A 15,493-nucleotide genomic window follows, 5' to 3' on the forward strand; every position below is an offset into this window, starting at 1 on the left:
GCAAGAAGCAAGAGACAAGGTGAAGGAGGAGGGCTGGTTCGGTTCTGCTGTCCCCCATGGAGAAAACTACAAAAGCTTCTCCTTCTTCTCTGAGATGGAGCATCCTGCGACGAGCTCTCCTCCCCCACCGTCTCTCCCAAGATGGTATCGTCCGTTCACCGCCCCGAATTTCGCGAACGATCCGCGCTCAACGACTGACCGATTCCCTTTTGCTGTTTCTTTTCTCTTGTTTCCTTTCTTGCTTTCTTTCAGATGAGCAGTCTCGAGCCGACGTAGATCACGTTTCGAGGAGGAAGAACAGTCGCGGCTTCAACTTGATACCCTTTGAAGCGGCGACCCAGCAAGGCGATTCGGCTTCTTCTCCCTCGACAGCGGAAGCGAGGCGTGCCGTTGTTCGCTACACATTGCCCGTCGATAATTGTCCCAGACTGTTGCTCACGTGAGTTCTCTGAATTCCTCGTCTTTTGTTTTTTGTTTTTTAGCCCCCGAAGATCCGTTCTTTCTTTATGATTGATGAGGTGTTCAAAAGTCTGGTTGCTTGAGGCTGTCTCCATGTGGTTGACGTTGAGAATTGGATTCTTCCCTTCTCGATTTCAGTTTGTTTCACCCCTGATTGAGAGCTGAGAGCTCTTCGTATTCATCTGGGTTTCTTGAAGATTCTTTTTTTCCGATCAAGTAAAGATATTTTAACGGCGCAAAAGCATAGGAGCAATCCTCCCACAGACTTCAAGAATTACACTTCAATAAGGCGCCAATTACAACACAAGGCCACTTGTCTGTCTGATGAAATTTGCCTAGCAACTTCAGTGCACTTAACTAATCTATTCTGAATAGTTCTCTTGATTTTGAAACGATCTCATAGTAGCGGCATTAATATTAGTACTTAGCAGATGAATGTAAACGACCATGCCCAGTACTAAAATTTCAGAAAGACCTTTTCATCGAACTATGTGTGCCTATTTGGGTTCTTCTCCAGATGCGGTGTTTGGGAAGTGACGACTTCGACTCATTAATTGAAATAAGGTGCTTGTGGGGTTTAGTTAGGGAGTGAAACCTTCTCAAGATTGAGTTCCGTGGAGCTATCTCTTTGTCGGTTAGGATCAGGAGTATTTTGCAAACTGATGTTTCTGGATTCTGTTTTTCATGCAGTCAGAGACTGGAGAATCAAGCTGATCTTCATGATTTTGAGATCTGCAATATGTATAATGTTGACAACACTGGACTTGTTTGTGAGTTCTTTCTACTCCATTAGCTTTAGAATGTTTATTAAAGTTCTTGAGCAGCTCTTTTTTCTACTGCTTAGTTTTGTTCCCAATAATTTTGATGCATTGATGACTTATCATAGACTGGGTAAAAAATCAATGGTTTGCGATCCGTTATATTTGAATGCTTCCCTGAGGGAAAATGTTTTGGACTATACTGTATTAATGTTGTGTTGACTGCATCAAAAGCTTTGTGCGGCAATTTGAGTGATCGGTCCATTTAAGGTATGTGGCCTAGGAAGCACCTAGATCTTGGTCCATAGTCTGAGGGACATGGTGCATATATCTGGCTCAATACAAAGTATGAATTTATTAGACATAATGTCAGTCGCTTGATATTGTAATTTCCAGCCCATAGGATTTGCTTTAGTGGTTTAAGGAATGGACTTGTTTATATGTTTTAGGTGCGTGGCATAGATACAATTCCCCATAACGTCAAGTGCAATAAGCTACCCACCTAAGCTTGAGTTCATGTTCCGTGAGGTCAATGGGATATTTATTATGCCTGAGGTTTGCGCACCAAAGTAAGGTTTCTTGTTGTTAATGAGGAGGAACAAGAAGATGATGAGTCTTCCATAGAAGGCTTTACAAGTCAGATTTCATTTATGCTACCATTTTCGCCTTCATTTTTGCTCGAAGTTGTAAGAGTGTTAGTTTCAACGAAGCAACTAAATAAAATTGAGAAGAGTAATGGATTTTCAAAACTTCACAAACCCGTTGTTTTTTTTCTATTTTTTTATTGAATACTTCCTCCGTTCCTCTGACATAAACTTATGCACTGCCACTCTGGAGTTGCGTTGGGGAGTGATAGACCCCCTCAAAATCTTGATTTTTGAGCATTTTGAGTCTAATTTTATAGCTATACTGATGATATTTTCCATGTCCTCATTGATGTTAGGTCCTTGGCCATCAGAAGAAGTACTCGCATATTTTTGTCTGTCACATGCAGACATGTTCCGGTTGGTAATCCTCCGTGCTAGCAAACCACTTTACTGAAACTGCTTTCTTCTTGTGAATTTATCTGAAAACTGATTTTGAAGTGTCTTCCTATGAAATTCTCTAGGTGTAAAAAAGTTATTGAGCTCGGTTCAGGCTATGGCTTTGCTGGGTTAGTCATTGCAGCAGCCACTGAAGCATCAGAAGTGGTAATATCTGATGGAAACCCTCAAGTAGTTGATTGTATCCTTCTTGGCTGATGATTCTCTAAGATGTAACAGTAATGTAATTAGTATTCTGAATTTTTTCAGTCTATTGAGAACAGAACAATGAATCTGGTACTTCACTGTACAAGAACTAATTGGGGGCACTTGACGGGCACCTATACCTGCTTGCTTCATTTTTATCTCAGTAGTGCTTACAATACTAACGTGTTCTATCAATTAATGAAAGTCAATTTAGAATGGAAGTAGTACAGAAATGATGCATTAACCTAAGTTTGTTCATTTTATCAGTACCAGTAATAGCAAGGGCTGATGAACTTCTAACTGAGGGTAGAAGGAAGAAGGACATGTATTTAATATTATGATGCTCTATATTGCATGAGAGAAGTTGTACTAATGACAATTACTTGATTGGTTGAAAGTGTGGTTGCCACTAAAATGGTTGATTCAAACAAGACCGAAAGTCTCACTCCTCTACTATGATTCATCATTGTCATCTTTTTTGTTCCCTGAGTTCAATTAGTGACTTTTATTATCTCTACATTCTGTTTTTTCACTGTTGGTGTTGGCCCTTATCATCCAGATATCAAATGCAACATTGATGCCAACTTGAAAATGTTCGGTGGAACAAAAGTAATGCCTATGATGTTGCACTGGAATCAGACGGAAGTTTCTGAAATCACCAACAGTTATGACATCATTGTTGCTAGCGACTGGTACCTCCTATCGTCTTTCATGATATATTTGGTTGGTTATGAATATATCAATAGTTTCTAATTCTGATGAATGGCCCAAAATACTAACTTTGTATTTGTTAAATGCTTCCATTACTCCAATGTCACAAAAAGTATAGTTCTTTGTATAAATGTGATTGTATTTCTTCATATTGGGGATAGATATCGTTGTTTGTCTGAATCCTGGTTGAGTTACTCCACATCCTGACATTTTGTGCAACCTTCTCCTATATCAGAGTTGATATACTTGCTTACGTTTTCAATATTGTTCAATGCTTGATGACCTGGCAATGTCTGGATTTGTGAGCAAATTCCTAAATGAACTACACATATTGTTTCTTGTGCATAATGCATAGAAGCTTGCTCTTTTCAGTTTCTGCCAAGGTTATCTCCTTTTAAAATCGTTGACGTGGCGCATCACATTGATTCAGCACCTTTTTCAAGGAATTCCACTCTGACCTTGCTCGGATGATCAAATCCCTGTTGAAGCGACCTGGGCCATCAGAGTCTATACTTCTCAGTCCAAAAAGAGGAGACTCGCTGGACAAGTTTCTGGATGTGATAGCTAAAGAAGGCCTACTCTTCAGCGTTACAGAGAACTACGACTCAGAAATTTGGAAACGTCATCAAGGCTTTGTCAATGGTGATGACTCCTGGCCTGGCTATGAGAAAGATCATTGCTATCCATTACTTGTCAGAATTATGCCATGAACCTCTGGAGCCCTTTTCCTAGTCCTCTCATCCTCCTGCCTTTACCAAGTCAGAGAAACTACTGTTCATTGAGTGATCTGTCGAGAGATTCCTGAGTATTGGTCTTGTGAATAATCTATTGTTTAGTTGTTACCGCTTCTCTGCAGCTCCTTAAATGTGCTTGGCTGATTAAATCATAGCATCGCTAGTTATCTTTTACATAGTATTTCCTAAGTATCCCAAAGCTTCATGAGATTGGAAGAAAGATCTTTTATTATTATTATGAGCATTGTAATAAGCTTCTCCTTTTCTAGCCTAACGACGTTCTTTTACCGAAAAGATGTCAATGTAGATCACTTTCAGGAAATGGATGAGAGAATGTGATTCTGTCGTTGTGGTGGGAATATACTACTTGCTCCTCTATTAGACGTACCGTTAAGTGTTTAATGTTAATAGAAACTAGAAAGCATGTCTGGTAAACTCTGTGGTGGGAATGAGAAATTTATGAAATCAAATGCATCTTTGAGTTGCCTATCGGCTTGGCTTTGGCCCTTACTGTGTAACTCATCGAATAGACTTTAATGTGATACACGGTTCGGGAAAGAGATCGATTCTCATCGGCTTTACAGATGCATGACAAGTATACACCTTTAATTTGAAGAGTAGATTTCGATTTGAACTGTAGCCTTCACGAGAATATATTCACACATGGATCACTAGTCAGTGAAAATTAATTGTTCGGCAGATGGTACAACAAACTGTATATAAAATTCTTTTAAGAGCATACTCCTTTTCGTTCTTACATCCAAACAAAATGCTTTACATAGTTTAAGACATGATGAAATGTAAAGCTATAATCATCGGTTGTGCATAATTAGGAAGTGGGTAGTTTACAATCTGGATTCAGCTACTTTCTCTTCATCAAAAGGTGATTAGCCAGCTCATTTTGGTCTCTTCTATGTACTCCTGTCTGACTACAAAAATTGCAAGAGGGAGAGAGAGATGGCTGCTACGGTCAGTGTGAACCCAATAATTGAGGAAGGAGGACCACGTGGCGAATCGCCTGTGGCCAAATTGGCTAGCCATGAATTGGCAAATGCTGTGTCTTGGGTTGAATCCGACCCTGATCCGGACCCGGCTGTTGCTGAGTTATCTGCAGCTTGTACGCTTTTGGGAGAGGAGTCTGTTGCAGATTTGATGCTGCAGAAGAAACACAGTTTTTGAATCAACTGTCCATTGCAATGACTTCTCCAGAATATAGCATTCACAAGCCTACAGTAACTTTTCAGTTGATATCAAGAGAACCTTGGAGTGTGTTACAATCACATATTTCCAATTCAGAATACATGATGACCTCACAAGTTTATTCATGACCACTGATGCCATCTCGTGGGAATAATCTCGAGCCCACGAAATATTCCGTTAAGTAATTATCAATTCCGTGTTGGTGCCAAGGTGTACATTTTTTTCAAAGATATTGATTATTATGGAAGCAAATCGTTCTCCAATTGCTGAGCTGGTGACAAAGCGAATTTGCTGTCTTTTGTTTTGTACATGTCATATGACACTGAAAAAGAACATCTAAAGTTCAGTCATGATGTCAGAAAAGATACAACCGCCTATCCAAATCTGTAATTTTTGTTTTGAAAGTATCTATATCATGCCCCTGTATTATAATCAGAACTGAGAAGATTACACTTGGTGAATAACTATATTGATCAAACAATAAAGTCATCTAAAGAGCCAAAGAATTGATGAGAGACAATGATATACCTTGGTGAATTAGGGCAAAATGTGATGGTATAGTCCGCGCCAGAACAGGTGAAAGTACTGGTGGCATCGTCATAGGCATAGCTATATGATTTGGGACAAGCCGTCTTGAAGATTTGGGAGTAGAGAGTTGGCTTGCAAGCTGAAGGCGAGCCGTACGTGCCGCTGCAACAGTACTCAGGGCTCCCGAAGGCCTCACAGGCGCTCTTGCATGCCGCGCCGGCGGCGGCCCTGAGCTCTGCTGGGCACTGGCGGTTGAGGTCCGTCATGCACCCTGTGGACGCACATTTACCTGGCAAAAATAATAAACTTGGCTGAATTAGAACTTGTAATCTGTAAAGTGGACATAAAAACTTAGCTGTGTATAGCGAGATAAGAATAGTGCGCCCTTAACTCTAAGAAAAATAGAGATTTAGGGGCATTTGATTTTTTGCATTACCAGAACCACCAGTGCCATCAATGACCATGGGCAAATTGTAACCATCCACAAGACTAACGTCATAGAAATCTTGAGACCCTGACCCTCCTAGAGTGAACTCCGCCAGGGTGGCTGGAGGGGCCGCATTGCCTCCATTGCACTCGACTTCGCCCGAGCCACAGTCGGCCGTGGCGCACGAGCCCCGGCCCGAGCTGTCGAAGGAGCACCCGCTCCTGCCCCAGAACCGCCCCGACCATCCGCTCGGCGCCTGTAGGGAGCGGGACCCGCCCTTGGCGAGCTCGAAGCCCGTGGTTTCCAGCGGGGGGCTGCCCGCGCCAGATAGGATCCCGGGCCACACCGGGAAGTTGCATTTGTTCACAAAGGTGAAGGTAGCACATGATGCACCTGAGAAACATAGCGGCATTGCCAGAAGATCAATTAGATCACATTTACATGAGAATGTACACATTGGAGATGGTTCTTCAAAATATTCTAGAATCTCATGTTTTTCACAACGAATTTGTGCAAGTAATAAACATGCCTAACTTATACATTTTCCATACCACGAAAATATGGGATGCATGTATTTACCTCTAAAAGTGGAGACAAGAGAGAGGCCCAAGAACAGAGCAAGCAAGTGGAAGCAGCAGGAAGGGACGACAGCCATACTTAAAGCAATGAGAGTGTTCAATATGTAGAAACAATTACTGAAAAATACAGTTCCACTGCAAATTCGAATATTCCTAGAATGGACCAAAGTGTAGATGTCGATGATGATGATGAGAAAAATCAGCAATTTCTCTATATAATGGGAGCAACTTAGAGGGATTTTATTGCAGGAGAGGCTGGCCAGGTTGAACGAGAGGCAAAGTGTTGGGAGGAGGAGGGAGAAGAAGAGTGCATGCAAATTTGGAAGGTGGGCTAAGTGAGGAAGTTGCGGAGGGAATCCAAACCGTCCGCATTTCGACCCTCTTTATAGGGAAACAAAAGTTCACAAAGTTAATAAAGGGTGAAAATATACCAATCAATGCCAAGATTCTCAATTGATCAGCTACCCCACACCCAGTGCTAGCTTGTTGTTACTCAAAAAGAAATTGTTAAAAAAGAAATCCACGTGAACCCCACTATTCATTCTATACGCTCTATTCATATGTATGAAAAATATGGTCAATAATTGTAAGCTTACATGTTAGTATTTGAGTGTGAACATATAAAGATAAAATATAATTTGGTACCAACAAACTGTCTGCCACTTTCTCTTTCTCTATCTTTAGTTACGCAATTTCCCCCTATTTAACGAGGAAAGCAGAACAAAGGGAATGTAATGCCATCAGTGAGCACTTGAACACCATTCTATGCGATTTGTATTTGTGGAAAAAGTAAACGAATGGTATCGTCAAATATATATATCAACCGTACCTTCTATCTTATCTTGAGAGCAATAGTTTAAGAGCTTTCTTTCCTACTCAGCTTGGGTCTTAAGTTAGCCGGCCATACTGCTTACATGCTATTGTAATCGGCAAGCCTCTCTTTTAGGGCTGGGGATCTATCCACAGTGCTGATCAGTATTAGTGATCTTCCTTCCCGTCTTCTCTCAGCCCTTATGCGAGGCCTTTCTAACAGTCGTGATTAAATAGACGGAAGTTCGCATGGGTCTTTCTTTTGATCCTATAGGTGCAGGTTCGAGTTGCTCATGGCAATGTCATTTTGGTGGTATAGTAGGGTGACCTTGCAGAACACAACTTTCCATGCTTTTTGGACGGCGAGGAAGTCCAGGTGTGCCGGTGACGCGGCACAAGATGGTTTGCTATCTTTAGAACAGGGACGGTTGTGCTTCTTTGAAAAGTTTCATTAGGGACCATGGTTGACCGAGGTCAACATTAATCATATAAAGTATGAAGCAATGTTCCCTATAGTCTTTTCCTTCTTCTTTTTTTTTGAAAAATAAAACACATAGGTGAAAAATTATGACCCGACATGTAATCTACATAGGCTTCCAAAAGAAGGTATTTTTGTTATATGTAATGATGGTATGCAATTATAGAGAAAGAAGTTGTCAATGCCCCTCTTGCAAGTACCTTCAACTAATTTTCTTGGCCCAAAATAGAAAAAAATAAAAATAAAACACCTTCAAATCTATTACGTACCGGTAACTTTCATTGGGTTCGATTTTCCAGTACAATTCGTTACCTCGAAGATACATGAATGATAAGATCTTTTTGTACATTCTCCATGGATTTTGAGATGCAAGAATCACGTTGTATACAAAACAAAGTGATTTTCTCTTTGCTGTCCTAAGTTAAAAATGCCAATAAACTATAGCAATGAATAAAGATAGTGAAAAAAAGAAGAAGAATAAAGATAGCCAGACTTCTTGCGAAGCAACTCGATTATCTAGTTCAGCACATCTTTTTGGTTTATGGTGCGTGACCCAAGCCTGTCAAAACTACGTGTACCTTTTTTTCTTGGGATAATTACACAAACATTCCCCGAATTTTGGCTCAATGTGTAATTTGATCCCTGAACTTTTAATTTATTCAATGTAGTCCCTAAACTTTAGCTTAATGTTTAATGTAGTCCCTGAACTTTTAATTTGTTCAATGTGATCCCTAAACTTTTGGTACATGTTCAATTTAATCCCTGAACTATATGAAAATGTACAATATAGTCCTTGAACTTGAATTAATAGAAGGACTATATTGAACATTTTTATAAAGTTCAGGGGCTAAATTGAACATGTATCAAAAGTTTAAGGACCACATTGAATAAATTGAAAGTTTAGGGATCACATTGAACATTGGATTAAAGTTCAAGGATTACATTGAATAAATTAAAAGTTCAAGGATCAAATTGCACATTGAGTCAAAGTTCGGGGACTGTTTGTGTTATTTTTCCTTTTACGGGAAAAAAGAAATATAGGATATACGAAAACCTATGTTAAACTTTTCTTTTTCTTTTCTGTGGAAAATTATGGAAAGGTTCCAAGATTCCCACATGGGTGATGTCTAAATTGCACTAGGACAACAGGGAAATGTCTCTATACGTGTTGAAAAAGCAAAAGCTTTCAGGCAAAGGATTTGTCACATGAAGTCCACAAAACTGCCATTCAAGGTTGTTCATTGGTAGCCTTTTTGACTCTCTACTCCTATTTTTCTCATTATCTTGCTTCGCAGTGGGGGCATCTCTCTCTCTCTCTCTCTCATTGCAGATTAGACATTACTCTCTCCAATCACTTTCATTTTTCATTGCACAATTTTTTTTGGTCGAAACATTACACATTGAATTGTAATAAATGTGCACATATTAAAAAAAAAGGACACTTCATTGATTGGATGATATCATGTTAACAAAGTTAGGTTTAGTAATACCACATCTTCATTAATAACCTATCTCACATGTTGTGTCGACTTCACAAGTTTTCATTTTATCAATCATTGAGAAAAGAACACGATCATTTTGAGATGTCAATAGGCATGCGCTCATCTTAACTACACAAATATTCATCGAAATGCTAGTGGTATGAGTGGTACTTTCGACCCGTGGTAGACAGAATAAAGTTTCAAAATTTACGTGCTTGTTTGTCCAAAGAAGCTTCACGCATATTTGGAAAATGGTAATGACAACATGAGAACTAATGAATAATGGCTTTCTAAGCTTCTATTGAGAGACTTATGCAAAAAAAAAGTTCGTAATGAAAGAGGATAATGTGTGCTAGGTGCCAAAAATTGGTTTGGTAGGGCTTAAAGTTAACATAATAGTGCTATGATGCTTTGTCATCAAGAACATTCTAAATGGCCAAGGAATCATAGCCATGATAACATTTTTAAGCATAGGTCCAATCCTCAACTAACCGACCGAATAATGATGCATCATCACCTTTACACATAAATATATGTCAACATACTTTTCTCTCGCTTTTCAATAACCATAAATTGACCATATTATTCATTTTTTTTCCATTTGGAGTTAGGGTTTCATTACATTGTTGTGGAGGGGGGAGGGGTAAATAGATTATTTGAGAACTATGAAAAATATTTGCGGAATATAACATGTTCAATCCTAAATATCAACGGAAACAAATTGTAGAAATCATATGTGCGTACTGCTGTTATAGATGAAGCCAATAGTAAAGAGGTAGAAGATATTGCAAGAAAATATATAGTGGTTTGTCTTTATCCCCAAGCCTACATTCACTCTCAACACTAACAATCACAACAAGGTCGAAATTCATTAGCAATTTTCAAGACAAGTTACAATTAGCTAGTATTGACTTTCAAATAGATCACACTATCAGACTCACGTACTACTATAGCTCTTGTACACTTGCTCTCATCGTTGTTTACAAATATTAGCACCACCCACAGACATGAGGAATACATAGCAAATATAAACAAAAACAGAGCCAAGAAGAAGATGTAAAGCACACAACTCATTTTGTTCATTTCCACCAAACCGAATTTCTTCTCTTAGACTCAATATATAGCCATCCATTCTCATATGACTATTTCCCATTGAAATCCTCAAGTAGCCGTCAGTTCTACCATTGCCAGCAGCAGGTCATTGCTAGAAATCGTTGGAATGGCTCTCTGACATCGGTAACGTCTCTCTGACAATAGCAGTTTTCCAAAATAGTATTAGTGTCAGAGTCTATCCCTGCTCATTATTGCCAAAACTGCTCTTGATCAACTCTGGTGATCTTTTTGTGTATTCCAAGTCTTTGTAACTGTTATTTTTTTTTGTCAATGTTCTAATCAGTTGGTCAAGTGACTAACACCGTCCATGACTAAATATCAACACGATTTATTACCCATAATCATGATGTGCAGATTATTACTAGTCTGTTGACACTGTCCACTGACAAACCATGTGGAATGACTTGTGATTAATCATCCAATGATCCTTTTAGTTTCTTCATCATACAAAGACTTCCAAGGGCATTAGCACCCACGTTGATTTCTCATCTTCGCCGATTAACCATATCAATTTCCAAAGATTTCCAAGGACATTAGCATCCATGCTGATTTCTCATATTCATTGATTTGACTGAGTCAGCTTCCAAAGATCTCCAATGACACCATGTTGACTCTGAACACACATGTTGGTTCCTCATCTTCACTGAACTCACAAGGACTACCGGTATTGTCATAGTTTTCCACCTCTCTGATATTGGCAGCTTCTTCCGTGTCAACAATATGTTACTCCCTATAACGATGCTAATCTTTCTTTTGAACCTTCCAAGCATATTGGCAATTTTGATCCTATCAAGCTGTTCATCTATATGGTCTTTCCAAGCTTTATTGGACATCCTCATTCTAGGCTTGTTCACCATCACCAAGTCCATCTAATTGTTCACTCCGATCTTTGTATCTCCAAGCCATCACAATCATCCCCATTCTTCTCGGCTTGTTCATCCTCGATCAAGGTCCTTCCGAATGTTCATCTTATTTGAAGATCATTCCAGCTTATAGACATTTTCAACGCATAATATCTTGTTCACCTTAGATATCGGCAACGATCCTTCGATATTGGTAGAGCACTCTTGACAGTGGTAGAGCATTCATCATATCAGAATCTTCTAGTGCTGTTTATGACAATATGTGCATTTCGGCTTGGCACTACTCAACCAATACACATATTAGTAACAATTGATTGATTTTGTCATCGTTAAAACAACATAGAGGATCTTTCAACAATCATCACATGAGAGATTTTCCTTACAAATATTAACTGCAGGTAAAAATATCTTAATTTTCTACTTGAATTTTGCTAGTGATGCTCATAATGCACTAGATTTATTACGTGGTGATATGTGTTTACATTTTCTCGAAAAAATCCACTATTGCTAATAAGCCAAAATTAAAATAATACCTAGATGTAGAGAAGATAAGAATACCATATAGAGAGAGATAAGATTTCATTATTCCCAATCAAATTTCTCCTTAATTTCAGAATTTGAAGAAAAATAACACTTCCTTTCCATCATGGGCATATCATGGGGGGAAAATTCCAAATCAGTACCCAAAGTGGGGTCATTTTCTCAAAAAAGGGTCTAAAGTGGACGTAGTGTCAAATAAGGGCCTGAAGTGCCCAATCAGTCTCAAATAAGGGCATGGGTTCGCTGGCCGATCAAATGCCTACCAGCCGGCGAGCACGTCACTGTTCCGATCGCCGGAATAAGGGCAATTTCGTCTTTTACTTTTTAATTTTTTTTTGTTTCTTTTTTCGTTTTATTGTTTTTTTCTTTCCCTTTTCTTTTTTTTTTTCCTCTTTTCCCTCTGCCGGCCATAGCCGGGGCCGGCGGAGGCCGCCCTGCCGGCGTCGGGCGAGGGCGGCCCGGGTTTCCCTCACCCACCCGGCCCGGGCGAGGGCGACCCTCGCTCGGACGTCGGCGAGGGAAACCCAAGGCCGCCCTCGCCGGCGTCAGCGGCCGGCAAGGGCCGCCCTTGCTAGGGGCGGGCGAGGGCCGCCCTCGCCCGCTTAGCCCAAGCGAGGGCGGCCCTCGCCCACTCCCAGCGAGGGCGGCCTCCGCCTGAGCTGGCAACCTCCGCCAGCCCCGGCTATTGCCGGCGGAGGGAAAAGAGGAAAAAAAAAAGGAAAAGGGAAATAAAAAAACATTAAAAGGAAAAAAGAAACAAAAAAATTTAAAAAGTAAAAGACAAAATTGCCCTTATTCTGGTGATTGGAACAGTGACGTGCTCGTTGGCCGGTGAGTATTTGACCGGCCGGCGAACCAAGGCCATTACTTGAGATTAATTGAGTACTTCGGGTTCTTATTTGAGACTGATTAAGCATTTCAGGCCCTTATTTAACACTATGTCCACTTTGAACCATTTTTTGAGAAAATGGCCCCACTTTGGGTACTGATTTGGAATTTTCCCTATCATGGGGCCCTCCATCGATTCTATTTATGAGGTGTAAAGTATCAATGGATAATTTTTTCCTTTTTTGCCCTTGCTTTTTTCCTTTTCAATGAGAATCAAACCTTTTTTTCTTGTTTCCTTTTCTTATTATAAATCCCCAGCATTCTCTCTTCATCCAATAAAGCACTAACGTCAACCACTATTGGTTGATGTTGATAGTTATGAGAAAGCATTTTGCCTAATCCCCTTTTGTTTGCACAAGCAGTTCTTGCTTCCTCAACCGAATTTTAGGCAGAGAGCTTGGATAACTATGGTTATCCACATTGAAAATTGAATTAAGCGTCTGACATATTAGACCAGACAAAATGTGACTTGTGAGGTTGGAGGATGACAAAGCATGTTGGGCAACACGGGGAAGAAATTGCAAAAGTTGATGGCCCAAAACGTCTTGATGATGTGGAAATGAACAAAAGTACAAAATGCCTCTTTGGCAAAGTCCAATCGAAGATCGTTTCTCTGAAGTGCCTCTGTCTGGTGATTTGTTCACCTTTGTAAACGCAATTTTCTTGATTATTGAAAGACTAGCTAGTCCTGTAATTTCGTGATGTCTAGTTAGCTCCATTACAGTTATTGCGATTTCAATGCAAAAAAATATTAGAAGAACCCGAGTATATTCTTTAGTTCATGCACTCTATAGATACAAAATGAATCCTGCCCCATCTTCTCGTAAGTTAAGCTTTTAGAAGAGATGGCCTTGGAAGAGATGGTGAGTTTGATTTTTAATATCCCTCTCTCCCATTTGTGGATTTCCTTCGAGTCATTCACGGTGCGAATGTTAAGGCATAGAACAAATCCCAATTGTGTCATTCACAACGTCATGTAAATGATTGATTAAAAATGGACCTTGAGGATGGGTCAATACGTAACAAATTGTAACATTTTGGGAAAATGATATTAAAAGTTTCAAAACTTTTGTATAGAGCTCATTTTAGTGTCAAAACTTTTCAAGTGGTTAGTTGAGTGACACTTTTGAAAGAAACGACCACCTCAGTACCATTGGTGATTTGGGTTCCTGGAAAATCCGACGTGGCTCGCCAGCAAGATGAAGTTAGCAATTAAATCTCTAACTAATGTTGTTTACAGATCTTTTTGCCCTGAATTAAAGAATTGGTGCATGAAATGAACGGCGGACGCGGTGGCGAAGGAGGTGGTGCTTCCGGTGAGTAGTCCTGGTGGAAGAGAAACTCGTCAACGTCGGTTATAGGGATCCGTCTCCGCGAAAGCGACGGAAGAGGAAAACCAGCTAAGAATTACGACCAGCACAATGGCGGAACCGTTGAAACGGAGAGCGCAAGATCGGAATCGAGCCACTCGCGGGTGTCGGAAGACATTTAAAGCGGAGGATTGTGATTCGATTAGCTTGGGATGTGGAGCTTCGGTTTTACTTCAATGGATGGCATGGTTGAGCTGAGAAATTCCGGTTGATTGTATACACAGCAAGCTTGTTTGTGTATTGAAGATGATAACTACCATGAAGAACCCTAGAAATTGCTCTATGAAAGAGAATTTAGAGAGAGAGAGAGAGATTTGCTCGCGTTGCCAAGTTAGACGAAGAATTTTTCACTTTGGACTTCTTTATTATAAGAAAAGCCACGTATTAATAAAAATTCTAGTAAAAAGGCCACGTGGTACGAATTGCAAGAATTTGTCGCCGGAGTCACTTAAGCGATTGTTTTTACGTCAATGTGACGCTCAAGTGATAGCATGAAAACTTTTGGTATTAAAATGAGCGCCGTCAAAAAGTTATGGCACTTCTTTTTCCTAACATTTCCTAACTTGCCATATTAAATCACTTTTTTACTTATTTGAATCCTTTTAAGTCGATGCTAAGAGTTATCAAGCGAACCTATCTCAGTCAGCGCTAAATTTTTTTAAATATCAGCACTTAATTGAGGTTATCAAACATGGTAATAGGTTTGGTCAACTGCTAAAACACCCTCTCCCCCAAAATGGCCCAATGGGCTTATATCGTAGCGGCCCATCTCAAATTTTTCTCAATCCGGGTTCGACCATCGTTGAATTTCTGCCAACGTGAAGAACAACGATTCTTTTCTGCTTCACATTATCCCATTTCCCTTATAATGTCATGCAATGTAACGTCTTCCATGGACCAATGTCGGAATATATAGACTAATTTACAAATGTTGATTATGTAGCATGTAGGCAAATATCAAAACATCCCATATGAATATGCGAAATCGCTTCATAAATCGATTTTCGTATCTCGAACATCATCATTGATGGAAATGGATTTGACAAAGAAAGTAAAGGTATCTCTAATCGAATTATCTTGAATACTTAATTTTAAAGAGTTGCTCAAAACATGAATTTGTGTGGCATCTTCATGCGCTCTCACTTTTTCTCGGGACTTCCATATGAACATCAACATGTTTGTAATTATGTGCTAGATTGCTCTCGGCGTTACTTGAAGAACTTATATCGTTCTCGATATGCATACCACCTAGTGAGGAATGCTTCCTTGCCAGAGAACCAACTTGTAAATCACCCACTACCCATCGCACACTGTGCGAAATGGACA

At 39.8% G+C, this 15,493-nt stretch overlaps 2 protein-coding genes across 2 annotated transcripts; one reads left to right on the forward strand and one right to left on the reverse strand.

Annotated features, from left to right (window-relative positions):
• Position 1: 1 nt before the first annotated feature.
• LOC115687169 (calmodulin-lysine N-methyltransferase) lies at positions 2-4,072 on the forward strand. The gene is made up of 7 exons (XM_030612647.2): positions 2-144; positions 253-439; positions 1,150-1,229; positions 2,161-2,221; positions 2,326-2,441; positions 3,006-3,138; positions 3,588-4,072. Exons 1-7 carry the CDS (start codon positions 57-59, stop codon positions 3,865-3,867), a joined length of 945 nt encoding a protein of 314 aa, XP_030468507.1. The 5' UTR covers positions 2-56; the 3' UTR covers positions 3,868-4,072.
• Positions 4,073-4,592: 520 nt separating this feature from the next.
• On the reverse strand, positions 4,593-6,974 carry LOC115687158 (thaumatin-like protein 1). The gene is made up of 4 exons (XM_030612637.2): positions 6,626-6,974; positions 6,056-6,439; positions 5,620-5,908; positions 4,593-5,046 (listed from the first exon to the last, which is right to left on the reverse strand). Exons 1-4 carry the CDS (start codon positions 6,699-6,701, stop codon positions 4,821-4,823), a joined length of 975 nt encoding a protein of 324 aa, XP_030468497.1. The 5' UTR covers positions 6,702-6,974; the 3' UTR covers positions 4,593-4,820.
• Between the last annotated feature and the right edge of the window lie 8,519 nt (positions 6,975-15,493).

Source organism: Syzygium oleosum, unplaced genomic scaffold (genome assembly GCF_021117445.2).
Source record: "Syzygium oleosum isolate NSW1041296 unplaced genomic scaffold, Sole_v2.1 Sole_v2.08, whole genome shotgun sequence".
Classification (NCBI taxonomy): domain Eukaryota; kingdom Viridiplantae; phylum Streptophyta; class Magnoliopsida; order Myrtales; family Myrtaceae; genus Syzygium; species Syzygium oleosum.